We start from the raw sequence: 20,388 nt of genomic DNA on the forward strand, positions 1-20,388 counted from the left end.
CTGGCCCGTTGCTCTCGCCTTGGTTTGTGTTTAGATGTTCTTGCTCTCCAGCCAGTGGCCTCGTGACACATCTCAGATTTAGCTGCCTTTCTTCTGCCAAGGCCCAAGATTATTGTGGAAGCTGGGAATGGTATGCCCTGCCACAGAGATTGCGGGGAAGGGAGTGTGTTTGAAAAGCCAGTTCACAGCACTCTGAAGAAATGCTTCCGGTTTCTACCTTGAGTGTAGGCACCTGGAGCCTCTCTGCGGGCTCAGAGATAAAAAAGAATAAACTCAAAATGACCCAAACTCAGCCTTTTCATGGTGACTGTAGGATCCTAAGTTTATGACTAATAAGCCAGTCTTCTTAAGGGTGTTGAATTTGGAAGTTAATAAATTCTTCTGGACCATATTAATTAGATTGATAGGGAGGAGAAGATATGCAAAGCAAAGATCAGGTTATAAAGGCCTGAATACAGATGCACAAGACACATATTCATGGGCTCGAAGGCATGGGATTCCTTTCTTTATTAACATTTCATGGAGTTCTGCTAGGGCTTTGGGACATGAATTGGGAAAACAGATGATGAAGTAACCATATCAGAGAGACTTGGGCTCTGCCCAGTATTTCATCTTTGGATATCTTAATCTCTGTGGGGTTCATCTGGGCTAGAAAGAAAATAGTCTAGACATTACCTTGTTCCCTCTGGGCATTTCTCTGGAGTGGGGTAGAATAGGGAGCCAGGGAGGAGGAATTTAATTCTGTACATTTTCACCTTTATTTGGGTGCCATAATGCCTGGAGGCTGGCATTGTAAGACAACTGTTCAACAAATTGGAGCCCTGCCCATCTTTTGAAGGGTTTATCTTTGTGGTTTGAAACCTCTGGAAAGGGTGTGGTTGTGTGGTAAGCAGAAAAAATTGGCAACTTTGGAGGACAGGTCCCTGGATCCCAAAGTAAAAGGTCTACAGTAGGGCACGGGAAGGGACGTGGAGGTGGGAGCTGGGCACAGAAGCTGCCCCAAGTTTTTTCTCCACTGCCCTATCCTATTCAGAGCCCTTGTTAAGGTTTCATGTAAAACCAGAATTTTCCATATCCAGCCTGGATAGGAAACCTTCACTGGAGCAGCCACACACTCCCAAGTTAGTCCCTTGGGATGGGGAACAACCAAAAAGTCTGGGACACCTCTTCCCACACTGCGAACAGACCTAGCCAGCGACATTCTATAGATGGTACCATATCACCGGCTCTCTTCTGAATCTAAAGAAGGAATGACTTCTCTGAAATGTTTATAATTCATTGTGTCTTTTTTTCCCTCTTTCTTCAGGATGTGGTATTCTGTTACTCTCCCTAATCAGACAGGGGCATTGTTAATATATAGGCAGGGATGGGGAGGCATTTTCTGGTCTCTAAAATAACTCCTCAGTAGGTAATTTCCATTAGGCCTTATAATTGTTTGCTTCTCTGAAGAAGAAGTTTGAAGACAAAACAAAGAAAGGAGTCATTATTTTCCCCCTCATTAAGGAGTTGCTTCACAGACATGGTGCATATGTTAAGGGCAAGTCTTTGCTACATTCAGGGAATCATAAAAAGCAGGGAAAAAACAGACCAATATTGTCTTAAGTCAATACCCCACAATGTTCTTTAGCTTCTTAGTCACTTAAACACAGACTGAGTTTTTGGCTTTGAAATAGAAGGTGTGGCTGCGGCAATAGGCTTAATTTACAGAGATTATTTCACAGACAAGGAGTCAGCCCAGACACAAAATAAACAGATGGCACTTTTTTCTCTCTCTCAGCTTCAGCAGTTCAAATGCAGGATGACTTCGGAATCCTTATCACCTTCAGCAAAGCAAGAAGGGGAAAATGATGTAATTCACTCTTCCCCGCTCCCTGCTGAAAACGCCATTATTTTCACTGATAGGAGGAAAATGGCAGAAAGACCAGGGGCACCTGTCTCACTGCTGAGCAAGCAAGTCCTGCGTGACCTCCCCAAACTGGCCAGAGCCAAGCACTTACTTTGTGTTGATCATCCTGATCACCATAGCCTCATAGGAGCTAAAAATCCTCAAATTAGCCAAACAAAGAAGGACTACTCATAACAGTCCTACTGTTCTATCAGTGTATTAATTCTCTGTTTTAGGAACTCTTGTGTTTGACCTCTTCTAACATACAAGCAAGCAAACAAAAAACCTACCACACCACAAGAAGGCCTGATTTTCCACACTTGTAAGCCTGAGTAGGTGAGCCCTGAGGTGAGCTCCTCAAGGAAGAAGTGGTTTGCACAGACATGCTGGCTTGGTGACTAAACCTTGCCTTAGGATCTCTGCTGACATTTAAAGACTTTATAGGCTCAGTCTGCTCTGAAAACTAGCAGTGTGTCTCTTCCCACCTCTAAATCCTTTCTGTGAAGAGAAAATTCATTCTGAAGCAAATATTCATGAGGCTTACACTTCTGCCAAACACTGAGGCAGTTGTCGGATAAGTAATGGTGAACAGAGTAGGCTCAGTTCCTACCCTCATGGTGCTCACACTCTAGAGGAAACACCACACAGACATGTGTATGCGAATGTATACAGGTAGCTCCTAGTTTAAATTTGGGTGTGTGAGCATAGGTTTCTCTGAGGAAATAACATGTAAGGCGAGATCTGAGGGGATGATAGACACTAACTAGGTAGATGGGGTGTTGGCAGGGAGGGAGCTAATAAGCATTACATGTGGAAGGAATTCAGTACCTAAAGGTCCTGAGATCCTGAAGCAGAAGGAGACCTTCCAGGAATTGCAGGGACCTGGGGTGGGAGAGGCTGAAGAGATGGAAATCACATTAAGTAGGACTTCTGTAGACCAGATTAGCCACTGTGTCTCTATTTTGAGAGTGATGGAAGCCAGAGAGAATCAGGCTTGTACATCTGACTGGGGATGCCATTTGCTGAGCTAGGGAACCTTGAGGGAGAATACATTTGGAGCATAAGCATCATGAGTTCAAAATCTTGGAAATCCTAAAACCTTCTTTTTGTTGTTCTAGTTTATATGTGATCTCATTCAAATGCATCTATTCTCTCTCGTAAGTCCTAGAACACATTCTCTTCTTGGCTTTACCAAATATCATTTTCTCTGATCAGAAAAAAAAAAAGTGATTTAGGTGCTCCCATTTTATCATGAGAACATTTAGGCACTTGGTGTATTTTACCCCTGAGCATATAGCCTGCCTGCTTGCCAGACCATCAGGTGCCCTTCACTAGGCTTTCCGGGCGGACTTTTGTGTTTCTGTCTTAGGAGCAGGTTTGCTGGCAATGATACCTGGCATTGCAAAATCCTTCCTTAAGCCTTTGTTTAATGCCAGAGATCTCAAATGCTTTCCGATTCTGGAGAGGTGCCAAACTGCTCTCTCGGATTAGAAGGCGATGGAAGGACTCCCATATCTATAAGTCTAATACAAGCTGTCATTTCAAATGAATGAATCGTTCATACTGTTGGAAGGAGTCCAGGGATGTTTGGGGTTCCTTTTTTTAGCCTATAAAGTTCTGAGCTATTGGACTTTTATAGCAGTCGTCTAATAACCTCATGGTTATTTGTGCTACTTTGAGGTGAGCCTGTTCCTTTGTGCTGACCCCTGGGATCACAGCTACAGGCTGGTTTACTTGTAGCATTTTCTCATCTATCTGTTGTGTCAAAGACGTTAGTGGGAAATACGAAGTTTTGTGCACCATTTAGCATAATATTCAGTTTAAATGCCTCAAAGCATTATGGGAGTGCATGACTGGGCAGGTGGGAGGGAGGACGTTGGAGATAAGTCCATACTGTTGCTCAAGTCCCATTTAAAACATAAATATGTGAACAATTTTACAGAAGGCTTCAAGATTATTCCAAACTGTAGAAAATCTTAAAAAGTCCAGGATGCTCTTTGCTCTGCCTTGTCTTCTGCCAGTCTAGAATTAGGCTATGAGAGTAGGTGTGTCCAGATGGTGAGGTGACTATCTATCACCCAGAACAATAAAAATCTTTTAAAAGATTTGGCTGTGGTGAACCCCTGGGATTCCAAGCCTGCGCCTGTAGTTACAGAGCCAGCCCTGATCCTCCCAGGAGGCGTCGAGAATTCCCTGCTGCTCCCAGCCAGACCCAGTCTGCAGTGTGTTCACATGGGCCTTGTGGTGGTGATACAAAGGGCACGCAGTGCCAGCCACAACACTGAGTAATGCCAGGAGATACCTTTTAGAACAAACAATGTGGGTGAGCTCCCCAGAGAGGGAATACCTCTGGCTTGACATTTAAATTACTGAATTATTTAAATGAATGTCAATTAGGTGGAGTAGATTTGCTGCCTTCTGCCAGGGCACTTCCTGGTTATCTGCACTGGCAAGTGTAAAATATTTCATATCATATATGCTGCCTCCTGTTTGTACTGTGGAAAATCAGTCACAGGAGGCGAGGCGATTATCCATTCCTTGGTGTCCCTTTATGTGTCTATGTTGATATCACGATCTGAGAGATGGAGGTTCGCAGAACCTTACCTTCGGCCCTAAAGGGATTTTGTGATAATTCTCACACTGTTCCCCTCCCCGGCCCTCCCCGCCCCCACCTCTCCCACCACAGTTCTACTCCAAATAAAATATCACAGGCCCACACATGTTATGGTTATTCCTAAATTTTGACAAGGCTAAAACAGTGAGTCATGGGCATTCTTGGGCCTGCTGTGTTCCTTAGAATTATGGATATTAAGATCTGAAAATGTTACTACCTAGCTTTTAACTTTCTTTGTTGAATTAGTAATCCTAGCTCAGAAAATCCTTTTGGCATCTCTTTGACTAATCCCCTCTGTTGGATAAAATTGCCAGAGTGGCATTTAACTAACGTGTGTGTGTGTGTGTGTGTGTGTGTGTGTGTGTGCGCGCGCGCGCGCAGGAGTGTGGGTGGGTGCCTGTGGTCATTTTTATAGTCTTATGAATTTAGGGTCTTCATTTACATTTGGCTGTATGCTAATTAGTTACATGGGAATATACAAATTAAGAAGATGAAGCGTCGGTGAGAAGCAAAATAGTAAGAAATTGGTGAAGGTTTTGTGTTTTCCTATTAGCTAACTGCTGGACTAAGCTTATAGCTCCTCCATGTCAGAGATTGAGTTAATTATTACATGTCATCAGTGGCTGTCTTTCCTCCCCCCCTTTTTTTCCTGATTATTGATGGAAAGATAGGAAAACTCTAGTTTTTGGACATCTTACTGAAAGAATCACCAGCTTTAAGGTAGTCAACCCCTGGTCGTCTCTACTCAACTACCGTAGGAATATAAAGATTCAAGGAGAGTGTTTGATACATGAATGAACCCCTTTGACTTAATTTATGACCCCGCAGGATAAGAACTGATTAAGATCTGTATTCCATTATGCCTGTGTACACTGCATAGTGGTTACAGTGAGTTGAATTTTACTAAAGATGTCATTTGCTTGAGGCTGCTGAATTCTGGCAAAATTCTTTAGGTTATAGCATAACATCTGTCAGACCATCCCCACATCCTGTCAGGAACTAGAAACCTTGGAAAGGCAGTGTCCCTTCTTCCATCTGTGGACTTAGAGTTCAGTTTGTGCTGGAACTTTAAAAGCAGACTTCACTCAGGGGACACATTAGAAAAATTATTATTACTGCATTTTATTTTTTTTTAATTAGATATTTTTTATTAGAACCACAAAGTGTTGTTAATTCTTTGGTTCTCTAGACCATCTATTTCCGTAGGTTTAATGATGAGTGAGCCCTCTATGGTCTGGAGTTACAGTCACCCCTTGGGGGATTGGTTCCAGGACAACCTCCACCTCATGGATACCCAAATCTTCAGATGCTCAAATAAATACCTTATATAAAATGGCATAGTATTTGTATATGACCTATGCACATCCTCCGGTATACTTTAAATCATCTCTAGATTACTTATAATACCTAAAACGATGTAAATGCTATGTAAACAGTAGTTTAGGGAATAATGACAAGAAAAAAAGTCTGTACATGTTCAGTACAGACTCAACCATCAACCATTGTAGGCCTAACTACGTAGTATACATCAGCAACAATGTAACATTTTTTGGAAAATTTTCTATTAGCGGTTGGTTGAGTAATTCCTTAATTCATTATCAGTTCATAAACAGCTAATCTATTTTTATTTTACCCCTTTGTCTCAGTGCTAACCACTCATCCCCAACCCAGCGTCAACAGACACGACCTCTTTAATGTGTTAGATATGTATCCTTGGACATGCATGACTTTTAAAAAATATTTAGAGTTTTAAAATAGATGCTTATGTTTCAGATTTACATAAATTGCATTGTTGCAGTTTTCAAATATAGTCTTTTTAATTCTCTGCTGTAGATCACAAACAAATTATATGACATTGTTAACTCTTCCCTCCCCGCCTTCCCCTCCTCCACACACACCCATCCATTTCCCTCCAAAGAATCATCACCTGTTGGGCAGCATAGTTGGCAGCCCTCAGCCTGCTTTGTGCCATTCAAGAGTGGCAAGCATGTCTAGACTCCCTGGAAATATTATCTTTCAACTCACTTTTGGCAAGTGTAAACTTTTTGCTGGATTATGTCAACAGATATATATGTTTCTCATCCTCATAGAAATAGATTGGTGTTGGAATTTCTCTTGGATTTCTCTAGGCAGGGAAAATAAAGAATATCTCTTAGCTCATTAAAGTTTTTGCTCATTAAAAATGTCTGAGGGCTCTTCATTCTCGGGGGTGAGATTGGTGACATACATACACTGTCAGCGGCTATTTTGGTTTTTCTGCTTTCAGGCATGTCTTTGCTCTTGGATGAGCCCCTTGTGGTTTTCAAAAGAACTAACAAGTCAATTATAAATAGAAGGCTTGTGTCTCTGTGTCTGCATGCACTTACTCTGTGGGACGAGGCACCCACATTACAGTGGGCAGTGAACTAGTTTCCACTTTGAAGAGGGAAGAAGAAAGATTAAGAACACTTTTTTTTTTCTTTTTGAGATAACCCACATCTCTACACACACCCACACAGATCTGTGTAAATGAACTTGACATTTTCAAAGACTTACCTTAAGGTCTTTTAAAAACACAGCTACCTGACCTGTTATTTTAAGAAAAAAGTTATCTCACAGACCTACGACAGAGGGTTCAAGGAAGATCAGAAGGCAGCCTGTCTATGCTTTAGACTATTGGAGGGAGCTCTGAAAGCTGAATTTCCTTATATGCACAGTGCTTTGGTGAAAATGGCCTTGGCTAACTAATTAGTGGCCTTTAGTACTTGGCCATTTATATTCTATCTTCACTTTCTTTCCCCACTAGTGGAAACTGTTGGGACTAGCAAGTCTGAACTAATCATTCTAACAAGGAAGAAGAAAAGAAAGAGTGATTTGAAAAATTAAATTGCAAATGAGTGTTTTCAGGAAGCGACAGGTCTGATTAGGTGTGCTTCACTGATGATATGTTTCTGCCTCTTTCCATTGCCCCTTGGGCCCACCAGGTGTGGTCTGCTCTTTGGGTCCTACCTGTTACCTTATATTGTTCTATTCCATTTGTCTTCTTGGGTCCTCATCCTCAAATTTTGGTGCCAGATTTTTTTCCTGCTAGTTGAAAATAGGTAAGAAGCTATGGATTCCCATTGTAAAGATAAAATCTTCAGTCTTACGCCTATTGAAAAATTAGTCTAGGCATCTAGCTGAAAATATCGATAATATGGATTTGTAATTTTAGACTTGTAAACTCTTATTATACGGCATGTTTCTGAAGCAGACAGGTAACAGCAGGAGCATTAACGTTCCTCGTTGGTGAAGATTTGTATGGGACTAGAGGGAACTGGTATTAACAGCCGCCATATATTTAGGAAATATTCTTTTTATTTCTCCATAAAATAAAAGTGCTGAGCATTATGTTCCAATAAAACATTTTATTTTGATGCAAGAATTGGGATATTAAGAGCCTATCAGGTCGAAGATAACATGAAAACCACAAAAGTAGACATTCATTTTCAGAAGCCCGTGGACAAATGATAACCATTCTTTGGCCTAGTATGATCTGAAAGGGCACACAGCTTTTATAAAGGCATTCATATATCTAGAAATTATTATTTGGTGATTGGTCAAGAAAGAGATAGAATGTAGATAACGGAATGTAGATTTCGTGGCCACTGGTAATCCTTGGCCTGACTTTGTTTGGTTAATGTTTTTGTAATGGTCTTAAGAGAAACTGTATTATTCCCCCAGTGAGTGTAAAACCCATGCAGTGATTTTTTTTTCCCTCTTCCTTTCTCTCCTTTTGCAGACGAGAAGCCCAAGGTAAACCCCAAACTTTACATGTGTGTGTGTGAAGGCCTCTCCTGTGGGAACGAGGACCACTGTGAAGGCCAGCAGTGCTTTTCCTCACTGAGTATAAATGATGGCTTCCACGTCTACCAAAAAGGCTGCTTCCAGGTCTATGAACAGGGGAAGATGACCTGTAAGACCCCGCCATCACCTGGCCAAGCCGTGGAGTGCTGCCAAGGGGACTGGTGTAACAGGAACATCACGGCCCAGCTACCCACTAAAGGTTCCCATGGACTTTTCTATTTCTAGATCAAGGGTTTTTGTTAGTGTTGCCCAGTTCCGTGTGGGTTAAAGGTGTAAGTAGCCACAAGGCTTTCCTCCTACTCTGAACCAGAGGCAGTGGGCGATAAGAAAGATATCTCAGATGAGGAAGAGAAAGTCATGGCCTTTGGACTGTAAAAGGAGGATGGACATTTTTGAGAAAGTTGATAAGGCAGTGTCCACCTTGGAAACATCTTGGCTGGCCAGATCTCTCTCAGTAGTCATGAGTAGGCGAATAGCTCTTGAAACCCTTTTCTGTTAAGGAGCCATGATGCCATTCATCATTTCTGAAAAAATTCTGCTTAGTAAATACTCACCTCCTGTTCAGTGTGTAGGGAGGAACATGGAGCATACGACTCAGGTGACTGAGTGGAATGCTTTTTTGTCTTTATAAGGAAGGAGACAAGGAAAGACTCTCTAAACTTTTTTCCCATATCTGATCCCAGTGATCTATCACTGAAACTTAAAGCCACATTAGATTTCTTGTACTTTGTAGTTTATATAGAATCTTCTCTATGTTACTTTCAATATGGATTCCATATCCAATGGAAATCAGTCCTCCTATGAAACTGTTTCCTCATATATAAAATGAGCCCGAAATTTCCATCTCAAAACCCCTACAAATATTAATGTACTTAGTCTTTGTAGACTCATGCCAAGCTAAATTCACTCTCTTACTATATCATACATTTTAAATAGGCTTAATTATTTAATTTTGTACTCACAAAAGAAACAAACCAAAAAGTGGAGTAGGAGAAGGTACTAGGAGCATCCACTATTGGAAATGTCAGTCAGCAAGGGAGGAGACAGAAAAATTTTTAAAAACTGATACAAGATTGTGTTACAGTATTTTTAAAGTTTAGATGATGACTTTAAAGAATGTACGAAAGGTTAAATTTTGATAAGCAAAAAGAGTCGAATAATAAAAGAAGATTTTTGAAAGAGAGATCAAGTATTTAAACGGTTAAAACTAAGAGGCTACTTGATATAATAAACTTAACTCTTAAACTTTATGAGTTAATTGTTATTAATGGAATTGATGGCCATGAAGAAATGTCTACATTTGTACAAAAATCATACCTATACAATGAAAAATTCCTAATCTGCAGAACAGCCTGCTAGACTCTGCGAGTTGTAATAGAAAATTTATTTTCTTAAGGAATTTCTAATTTAATTAGGGAGGCACAATATTTACAATTTAATGTTGTATATAATTAGTTTTACACTTTATCGTACAAATGACATGTAGCATGGAGTAGATGTGCCAAGTCGTTGATTAATTTGGATTTGGAAAGTTAAAACAAATGTATAAAGGGAGTTAGGGTTGAGATTGATTAGATGGCTGAAGGGGCCAGGGACGTGGAAAAGAGTAAATCATATGTGGGGAAGAACAAGGAGTGGTGACAGTGACATGAAGGGGTCTGAAATTCAGAGGTGATTGTTGTTTTAGGACCTTTTAATTATGGACTTTGACTATCCAACTAAGAAATTTTGATTTAATTCACTAGACAAGTAGGAAGTCTTGGTGAATGATTGCTTGAGTGATATGTTTGAGTGAGAACACAGATGTTTAAATGGATAACTTTAAGAAGTAATGTCTGAATGAGGGAGTGAATGAGTGATTAGGTGAGTGAATAAATTAGTGAATGAATGTCAAATAAGTGAGTAAAGGAACAGATGTGGATGAATGGGTTCCTAGGCAGAGATTGTGATGTAAAAAGATCTATGAGAATTCAGCAACAGACATCCAGGATACAATGAGTAATTTGGTCTTAACTCAGACAGTACTTTCTTATCCTTACAGATCAAATCTAAGTTTATAAGAGTAATACCAGAGATTGGCATAGTACTTTATATTTCAAAAGCCCTTTAACATACATGCATTAATACAGTTGGTTCTCAATGGAAATTTCTCCAGTCGTGTCTAAATGAATAATGGTTAAAAATGGCTGGGCTTTTGGCCAGTAGTTAGGAAATATTTTAGTTTTAACACTTTGTGACTTGTGAGACTATGTGGTCTGGATCAGGAGCTATTTGTTTAGGGTATTGGTTATAAATACTAAATAATAAGTAAACAGTGATCCTTACAGCCAATTACCCTTTTCTCCCCCATCTCCAGGGAAATCCTTTCCTGGAACACAGAATTTCCACTTGGAGGTCGGCCTCATTATTCTGTCCGTAGTGTTCGCAGTATGCCTTCTAGCTTGCCTACTGGTATTCGCTCTCCGAAAATTTAAAAGGCGCAACCAAGAACGCCTCAATCCCAGAGATGTGGAGTATGGTACCATCGAAGGGCTCATCACCACCAATGTTGGAGACAGCACTTTAGCAGTGAGTTTGTAACCCCAGGGAATCCCAAGGATAATGAAGATAGCTGGGGATGGATGCTTTCTTATTTTGAGCATGAAACGCTAACCAGTAACTGGGTGACTTAGTGTGCACAGATGACCTAAGCAAGCATATGCTGGCACCTGCCTAGTCTCCTCCGTGCAAAAGCATTCATTTTAGACAGCGTTTACATTAAATGAGAAAGGTGATTGACTTTAGCAGATTTGAGGGAGCGAGGGAAAAGGACAGAGAATAATTGCCAATAATGTTGGGAGTGGGGGCCTTAGAGTTTATGGTATTTGGTTACTCTGTTCTTAGCAATAAAAGTGCTTTCAAAAAAAATACATTTTGCTTAATATTAAACATCACTTACTTTCCTAGATTATTTCAACACCCTATAATTTAAGACTTTAAAACTTGACATCCAAAAAAGTTGCTATTAAATTTTTCATGCTCCTGTGCTGCCCCCTTGTGGAGTGCAGTCATTTGGTTAAACCCGTGCTGTCCTGTAGAAATATGTGAGCCACATACATAATTTTAAATTTTCTAGTAGCCACCTTAATAAAATAGTTTAAAAAATAACCCCTCAGGTAATATTAATTTCAACTCCAGGTGATATCAGTTATCCTAATATGTATAATTATTGTTTCAACATATAGAGAATTATTAATGTAAGGACATGGTTCCATAGTGTAGCATTTAGCACATCTGCTTTACACACAGAAGGTCCTGGGTTTGCGCCCCAGTGGATCCATGGTCTATGGCCATGCCACCCTGAACAAGCCCGATGTCTGATCTCGGAAGCTAAGTAGGGTCAGGCCTGGTTAGTACTTGGATGGGAGACCACCTAGTAAGACTAGGTGCTGTAGGCATAACTAAGATTAATAAATAAAAAAATATTTGCTAAAGAATTATTAATGAGATATTTTACATTCCCTTTTTTTTTTTAAACTAAGTTTTCAAAATCTGTTATGTATTTTACACTTACAGCCTATAACAGTTCAGACTAGCCACAGTTCACTTGCTCAGTGCCAACATGTGGCTAGTAGCTACCTTAACGGACAGCACAGTGTTAGAAACTATTGTATTTATATGTTTTAAACATACTCTTTGGCATATTTTGAAATGATGAGATCACATTAAAAAGTGATTGTCTTTTATTACAGTTTAAAATTGTTTGTCAAGTGTAATTTTAAAGAAACATTAAACTTTAAGTGAGAAAAGGGCATCATCATTTGCTATAAGTAGGTTACCATAAAGTGCAAAAGAGAAAAGTAGTAACATTTTAAAGAGATGACGCTGAGTCTGATGCCTGCTCTGAAAAATGTGAAGATAGTGTTAGAGAGGTGTTAAAGATACACCAGTATCAAATCGAGATCCCTTGTTATAACTTGATGAATTGAAAGACAATCTGGTTATACTTTTATAATGCGATTCAATGTTATTTAATGCCATGACCATGTATCAGCTGAAATCATCTTGGATTAAGTCTTGTCCTGTTAGACAACAAGCTTAAAAATGTCTGGCAGTTCTGCAGTTAAGCCTACCCTCCAACTTCCTTTTTGCTGGAGAAGACTTGCCCTCACCAATCTTTGTAGCTCAGGTGCTACACCTGATACAGGCTGGGAAATATCCCTCTCTGCTGCCTTCCTCATCTCAAGTGTACTTTTTGGTATGAAAGCGGGGAAGAACCCTTGTTTAGCTTTGTTTTACCTATTTAAATTGTGGTACATCAAAACTGGGAAAAGAGGAGATAGGACGTTCCATTAAAAAAAAATGCGAAATACAGTTTTTTGTTAGAAATGCACTTAGACATTTATTTCAAGTTTTAAGTAAAATTAAATGTTTATTGAGTTAGTAGCAAGAAGATACAAGGCTGAATCCTGACAAAGCTTTTGCAAAGCAAGATACTAAAATAGATTAGTCAGAACTTCATTCCTCAGAACTGCTAACATAGCTAATCACCGTGGGCAATAATAGGAATATCTCGTGTAAATTACTGTTTAAATAGCTTCTGTAATTTTGAAAGAGGAATGGGAGTGTATGCTAAAATAGTTTTCTCAATTCAATCATGTTAGATGACAGTATATCATGATATAATAACACAGTAAAGAACACTGTTTAACACAAGTTGTCATTACTGGTCTACATACTTGCTCATTTAAGTGATATGCTCATTTATATAATTCGACAAAGCACACCTTACTAAACAACACCCCATATGTTGAAAAGAAGCCCTGGGGTCCAGGAGTTGCATGTTTGTTAGTCTTTGGTTGAGTTCATCCCCTTCTCCCTCCTTACGGCTATGAACTAGGTTTAGAACTAGGATTATGTATTATGGAAAAAAAACCCCATAATTTAATTTTCAGAATTCTCTCAAAAAATGGAATAAATAAAAAGAAAAAAGAACAGCAAATGGATAGTTAGGGAGATGTGAAACTATTTCATCTATACTCAATTTCTTGTTGATTATCCATTTTGTGGTTTTTAAAGATTCTAAATTTCTTCCTTTGGATGTTCAGCTTTTGTTAACTTTGCTGATCAATAGTACTTCACAGTGGTGCTCAGAGTAAGTAAAAATGTAGACGAAATTGAAACAAATCGATGTATTGCATTAACAGGCCAGCTGAAATGTGTGGGAAAGAAAGGTTTGAGAAAAGTTAGCTCACTGTTGCAACCTTATCACCATCACCCTGGGCACAATAATGTTTATTACAGATAATCCACTCCTGATATAAAAATACCTCTGCTTCGTGGCTGATTCCTTCTTTTCCTAAGAAGGAAAAATTTATGAATAAACTAATTTGGAATCTTTTTCTCAATATGTTCTTTTTTAGAAGCATGGAGCATGGTTTTATGTTTTTAATGAAAGTTCTTTTTTTCCTCTGTGGTTGTAGGTAGTTTACATTAAGAAAAGACATGTAGATGTTAATTTTGTGACCCCTTTGTTTCTCTCTCACCTAAAAGGTAACCTCCATCCAGTAGCTCCTCTCCATTTGAGTGTACCAGTTTGATGACTCACATGGCCACTGGTATCTTTCTAATACAGGCAACATTAGAGTCATCTGTTCCTTATTCCTAATTTGTTTGTTCCTTATTAGAATCCCTTAGTTGGCCATGTCAACTAATGTGGATCCTTTGATAGATATTTATAAGCAGAGGAGAATATGATCAGTTATGCCCAGCCCTTGGACTTGAAGGCCCTTTCCCCTCTTTTTGTCCCATTTGCTCTTCTTTCTGTTGTTTCCCCTGTGCTCAGCCTGCTTCCTGAATTTTCTAATTCGCATCTTCAACTTTATCCACTCAGCTTCTTTATATATTTAATTCTAAAACTCTGGGTGCAAGGAACTCTGGGTGCAAGAAAGGACTTATCCCTCAGGAACACCTATCAGGAAAGGGCTAGCTTCTGGTTTTCCCGAGAAATAAAACCAGTCCTTCCACCACTGGGGCTGAGCATGCACACTTAACGGGTCACGTGTCTGGGTTTGCTGCCTCTTTTTGAGTTCCAGCATGCACGCTCACACTCTGAACTGAGAGCTGTTTTTCAGTAGTTTCTTTTTCTTGTCTTGAACCACAGGATTTATTGGATCATTCATGTACATCAGGAAGTGGATCTGGTCTACCTTTTCTGGTACAAAGGACAGTGGCTCGTCAGATCACACTGTTGGAGTGTGTTGGTAATTCTTTTTTCCTTTCCTTTGCGGGTTGTATGCAATATTAGCTGTGCTTCTAGAAGTAGAGTGAAACTTGGAAGATCTCCTTCTTGCCTGTTACTTGTTAAATGTCAGGAGATGCTGGGTAACCATGACGTGTGGCTATGTCTCTGTTCTCTACGACTTGTGTTAGAGCACCTGAAGTCCCGGTCAGAGGAACCTATCACTAGTTGGTATAGAGAATGCTTAGTCAAAAGCTTTCAGTTGCGAGTATACCCTTTGGGATGTTGGGACTGCTTGAAACATGAATTAATATGGCTGCTCCTGATTATAGGTATTGAATGATCTGAGGTAAGTAGGCTTTTGGACCATAAACTTGCTTATTACAGTTCACTAATCCCTCTCACTCTTCCCCTGCCTTAAAAATAATAAAATCAATTTACCAAAGCTACTTTTATAACTGCTTTATTTAAACAAGAACTATATACATTTCTCTGTGGCCTCTCACATTTTTCCCATTTAGGAACATATTTATACATAGATGTATATAATCATAGTATATATATCATTTGTGTCCCTTTTTACAATTTTAAGCTCACACACATTTTCTTACATTTGTACATAGCACAAATATTTTAAAAGACTGCAATAATAGTCTTTTGAATCTTAATTTATGTTTAGCAGTACTAGAGAAAGATTTTGTGCACATTGCTTTTTTTCTTTTGAGTGCTCAGAATAAATTCGCAGGAATTGGGGTTCCTGGGTCAAAATTGTGACCTTTTTTAATGACTATTTTATATATTGCTAGATTGCCTTCTAGTTAGATAGTATAAAATGCTTGTTTTTAAAAGTCCTGCTTTTTATTAGTTTTACGTTTCAGTAATTGGTGGCTATTTGCCAGCTACATGATAGTTTTCATTAATTTCCCCTTTAGACGAACTGTAGAGAAGGCCATTTAGCCATGATGGGTTGTCAGCATCTCCACTTCATGCACTCCTAATTCTCCTGGTTTCTTAGGGCTGGACTTGGCAGTTTTGGGGAGGTAGTTGGCTATCATCAGCTACCTCCACCACTTTGCTGCCATCTTCTGGCTTTCCTGTTTTCGTGGAGATAGAACACCTCCAAACCCAGTAGTGGAAAGTGGGACAGATAGAGGTAGTAGAAGAGCAACCAGCACCTTCAGGCACACAGAGGCCCAGCAGTTTCTGAATGCCACTTTACATTCCCCCCCTGCGGTGGGGAAAATAAAAATGGAAAAGTCACAAATGTGCGCATTGCGTGCAACCTGGGTTGTCTTTTTGTACCAGTTAACATCCTATTTGATTATAAACCAGAGAGTTCCTGTGTAGTGGTGAGAGGCAGTGAAAGGAGACATGTGCCTGCCTCACTGACCCTCATCCTCTGTCCCATGGCCACTTGCTCTTCACAGAGCCGCCATCTCAAGATTGGCCCCCAGAGTTTGACCCCAGAGTCCAAAGGGGAAAATAATGTTGCACTTTAAAAAATACATACAATTTCTATTTGTATAGATAATCTTCAGCATTTTTTGAAATAATGTAAATTCATTGATAGCATTTTCTTGGTTTAGTGCTAAAGACTTTAATAAAAGCAGGGCCTTTTCAGCAGCTTATCGTTAGTGTTCATGTGATACAGTCTTAAATAAACATGTGTGCGGTGAACTGCTTGGATAGTTTGTTATCATTTCTGGTATAAAAACAGGGAAGTTGGATTAGATCAGTCCTTTCCAGGTGATGATCTGTGAACCCCAAATTTCAGATGCATTAGGGATCCCCTTTGTGGGACTCCATGGCCAGGACTTTGGGGCAGCTCTTTAGGGACTCCTGCATGAGGTGCATTTGCAAAAAGCATTTAATAACTTAAAAGCATTTGAAGACCATTGAATTAGGTTTTTATTTTAATTCTGTCTACTTATCCTGACATCTGTCTCTGTTTTCTTTTTTAAAAGGCTTTAAGTGAACTTACATAGTAATGTCCACAATTCTCTGGGAAATATTTCTCTCCTTCCTAATGAGACTATGAGGACAAAGGGCAAATAAAGATACAGAAGGGAACTAGAGGCAGAAAAAGACTAGTTTACTGTTAGCAGCCAATTTTATAGTGTCATAGCACTAGCCTTCATCTTGAGCTACAAATGCTGGGCAATTGCTTTATTAATTGACTTGATTGAAATTAATCTTGTACTAAATACTATTTGTGTTACTTGACAGTGGCCCACAATAACCACTTACTGACCACATTTAACATCCTTTTGGATTGGTCATTGGTATTTAATAGGGATATTGATTATCATAAGGAAATCTAGATGAGCGGTTTTGATTATGTTTCAGGTGAGTCACTGAGAGACACAACATGCTTTCTCTCTCCATGTTTGGGTTCTCAGTGGCTTAGTTTTTCAGCAAAGAGCTATATTCCTGTCTATGCAGGTGGTGCTACAGCTGCTTATTATAAGCCGTGATTCCCAGCAGCCACTTGCTTTGGTAGAAATTCCTACTGCACTACAAGTTGTGTCTCCAGCTGCATGGGTATCTAGGTGCCACGTATGTCTTTACCCTCAATTGTATACCGTGTTGATCCCTAGAGACTCGTGGTTATTCCCTCCTCTTCCCAGCCTCCCTGCTCACCCCTACTTATAATTAAAGGAAAGAATGGTAGAGGGAGTATGGAGTTGACAAGCTGACATTTGTGTTGCTGCCGTAGGAGGGGGCATGCTCCCAACAGATCAGATCACTGCTCGTCCCCACGTTTTGGAAAATGTCTTCTCCAATTGGCCTTTTCAGCGTAGCCCACTGGTGGCATCATGGGGGCTGTCTAACAAGCAAATACCCATGACCAATGTCAGAAAGCAGAACTGTTCAGGGATTATGTGTTTAAGACTTTGCAAATCCTCTTTTGAAATATATCTTCTGCCAAGAAATCCTTTAGGGATGGCAGGGGCTGCTTTTTGATCCCCTTCACAGCATTGTTTTTTGTGTATTTGTGTGTGATTTTTTTTTTTTAATCCTTCAAAACACACACCTCAAACTTAATAGTCTTCTTTGTGGAAAATATAAATGCAGATGTAAATTCAAAAACTTAAACTCTTACAAAATGCCTACGTTGATCCGGTATGAAGGGAAGGAATCAAGTAAGCTCTTCAGTTTAGCCACATACACTTTTTTTTGGCTTTCATCACAACACTGAAATTTAATAATCTGTACCACTTTCTAAGTTTTACTAACTTCCACGGGCTTTTAAAAACCATGTGGATTTCATACCTTTTAATAGAGGAATGTAAATGTAAACTTTATCTTTAGCAGCTAATTGTACAGTGCAGATACTGAGGATGTTTAATTTGTTATCACAGTGACATGGCTAGGGGGACAGTGCTTATTTTTGTATATCTTTACAGGCAAAAGATTGTGGTATTTATATCCCCCAATCAAATTCTTCGCAGTAAATAATGGGAGGGGTTAAGAGTTGCGGGCAAAAACTTTATTGGCTACCTGTCCATTGTCACCTCTGCACTGCTTTCCACAGGGAAAGGCAGGTATGGTGAGGTGTGGAGGGGCAGCTGGCAAGGGGAGAATGTCGCTGTGAAGATCTTCTCCTCCCGAGATGAGAAATCGTGGTTCAGGGAAACAGAATTGTACAACACTGTGATGCTGAGGCATGAAAATATTTTAGGTAAGTACCAATAAAATCCCTTCATTCATTATTTCTAGAAAGAAAGAATTTCCCTGTCTTTGCCCTTTTTGATTTGGTGTCCGATTTGCCTGTCCTCTTGAAAAGCAATGTAGGGATCATTGGTATTCATATACTGTTTAAGTTTATACCACTAATTTCTTGTTTTAATTTTTAATCTGCAAAGAAGCTAAGTTTGAATGGAGATTCTCTCGATAGGGAAAAGGAAATTGTTATTGTTCATTCTTATTCTGCAGGTTGTTATTTAAACAACAAAAATTTTCCCATATTGTTCACTTCAAGGCTTCATTGGTTGTTCTACTTACTCCACCCTTTTTGAATATTTATTACTTGAATCAAACTAAGAAAGATCTTTGGACGATTTCCTAGAGATTCACAGCTCCCAGGGACATCATAATTAAATGCACATTCCCTCAAACTAGGCATCGTTTTTTTAAAGCCTAGATTTACAGAGGGATTTAGCATACATTTTAATTTTGAAACTAAAGCTTAAAAAACATTTGTAGAAAAGAAAAACATTTGTGAAATATGTGAAGAGCTCATTGAAATACTGCTGTGGAAGTATTAAGAGCAAGAATATTTCTTGTGCCCATTGACTTCTTTGTTTGAAAAGTTTCTCTAAATATGTTTATATTAATATATCTATGACGACTACCTCCTGGTGTGCTTCTTCAATAGTGGATATAGTTTATACAGAATTTGATTTGTATAGGATAGTGTTGGCCACTTCATGGCTATCCGATTAGATTTGGGTTATAGGAAGGCTGTTGCTAGAATTTATTTCTATTCCAGTATAGTCATGTGACACATAACAACATTTCCATCAACGACTGACCACATATATGACAGTGGTCCCATAAGATTATAATGGCTGAAAAATTTCTATTGCCTAATGACATTGTAGCCTTCAAAATGAATGTAGTATGAAGTAACGCAATGCTTAACTCACATGTTTGTGGTGATGCTGGTGTAAACAAACCTATTGTGCTGCCAGTTGTAAAAAAGTATATCACATATTTATGTATAGTACATAATACTTGATAATGATAATAAATGACCATGTTACTGATTTATATATTTACTGTACTCTACCTTTTAATCATTATTTTAGAATGTATTCTTTCTACTTAACAACAACAAAAAAAGGTTTACTGTAAAACAGTGCCATGTGATGCTGGCAGCAGCCTCAAACATCTCATGTTTAACGTGTCTCTTGATTGCATCATTTTGTCCTGCGCTTGATTTAATCTCGTGTTGTTTTATAAATTCAGTGTAGCAGTGTTTATAAAGTCTACAGTAGTGTATATTAATGTCCTTGACCTTCACACTTACCACTCACTAACTCACCCATAGCAACTTGCAGTCTAGCAAGCTCCATTCATGGTCAGTGCCCTATACAGGCATGCCATTTTTTACCTTTTTACCATATTTTTACTGTACATTTTCTATGATTAGATATGTTTAGGTACAGAAATACTTACTATCGTGTTAATGGTTTCCTGTAGTATTCAGTACAGTAATATACTGTACAGGTCCGCAGCCTGGGAGCAGTAGGCTGTGCTATATATATATAGCCTAGGTGTGTTGTAGGCTACACCATCCAGGATTGTATAAGTACACTCTATGCTGTTCACACAACAACAAAATTGCCTAACAATGCACTTCTCAGAATACATCCCCGTTGTTAAACAGCACATGACTATACTGCCAATTTAATATTAAATATGAATCAAGTGGTCTGTCAATAATGGTTTGACAGTTTGACAGTTGTCCAGAACTTTGCTTCAACAGTATAGTGGTATGTTCCATCTCAGAACTGTCTGTTTGTGCTCTGAATTTTCCCCTTCCTTAACTGCTTGGGGCCCTAGCCATCACCTGATCCTTCCTCCTCCTCGCTTGAATTATTCTATTGGCCTTCCCTTTCCAATCTATCTCTCTATACTGAGTTATCTTCCATTGGCTAGCTGAGATACTTCTGCTCAGTGTCTTTGATGACTCGCACATGGCTTGCAATATTTGTGGCTTTTGGGCCTGGCATTCCAGAACTCCCTCTTTTGGGGTCCAAGGAGTCTCTGAAACCTCTTCTACAAATGTGCCCAAATGCAGCCACTTCTGATATTTGTCATTCCTGAACATTCAGGTCT

General features: G+C 39.2%; 1 protein-coding gene and 1 pseudogene across 8 annotated transcripts in view; both read left to right on the top strand.

The window, feature by feature from the left end:
* Positions 1-20,388, top strand: part of ACVR1 (activin A receptor type 1) — a 122,205-nt gene that overhangs the window by 77,439 nt on the left and 24,378 nt on the right. For all 8 annotated transcript variants that reach the window (XM_011359063.1, XM_023530026.1, XM_011359091.1 and 5 more), the window contains 4 exons: positions 8,260-8,523; positions 10,681-10,892; positions 14,467-14,566; positions 18,080-18,226. In XM_011359063.1, the coding sequence (XP_011357365.1) occupies positions 8,260-8,523; positions 10,681-10,892; positions 14,467-14,566; positions 18,080-18,226 (723 nt within the window). The remainder of the gene's footprint in view (positions 1-8,259; positions 8,524-10,680; positions 10,893-14,466; positions 14,567-18,079; positions 18,227-20,388) is intronic.
* Positions 11,646-11,761, top strand: LOC111739727 (annotated as a pseudogene).

Source organism: Pteropus vampyrus, unplaced genomic scaffold, assembly GCF_000151845.1.
Source record: "Pteropus vampyrus isolate Shadow unplaced genomic scaffold, Pvam_2.0 Scaffold2, whole genome shotgun sequence".
Classification (NCBI taxonomy): Eukaryota; Metazoa; Chordata; class Mammalia; order Chiroptera; family Pteropodidae; genus Pteropus; species Pteropus vampyrus.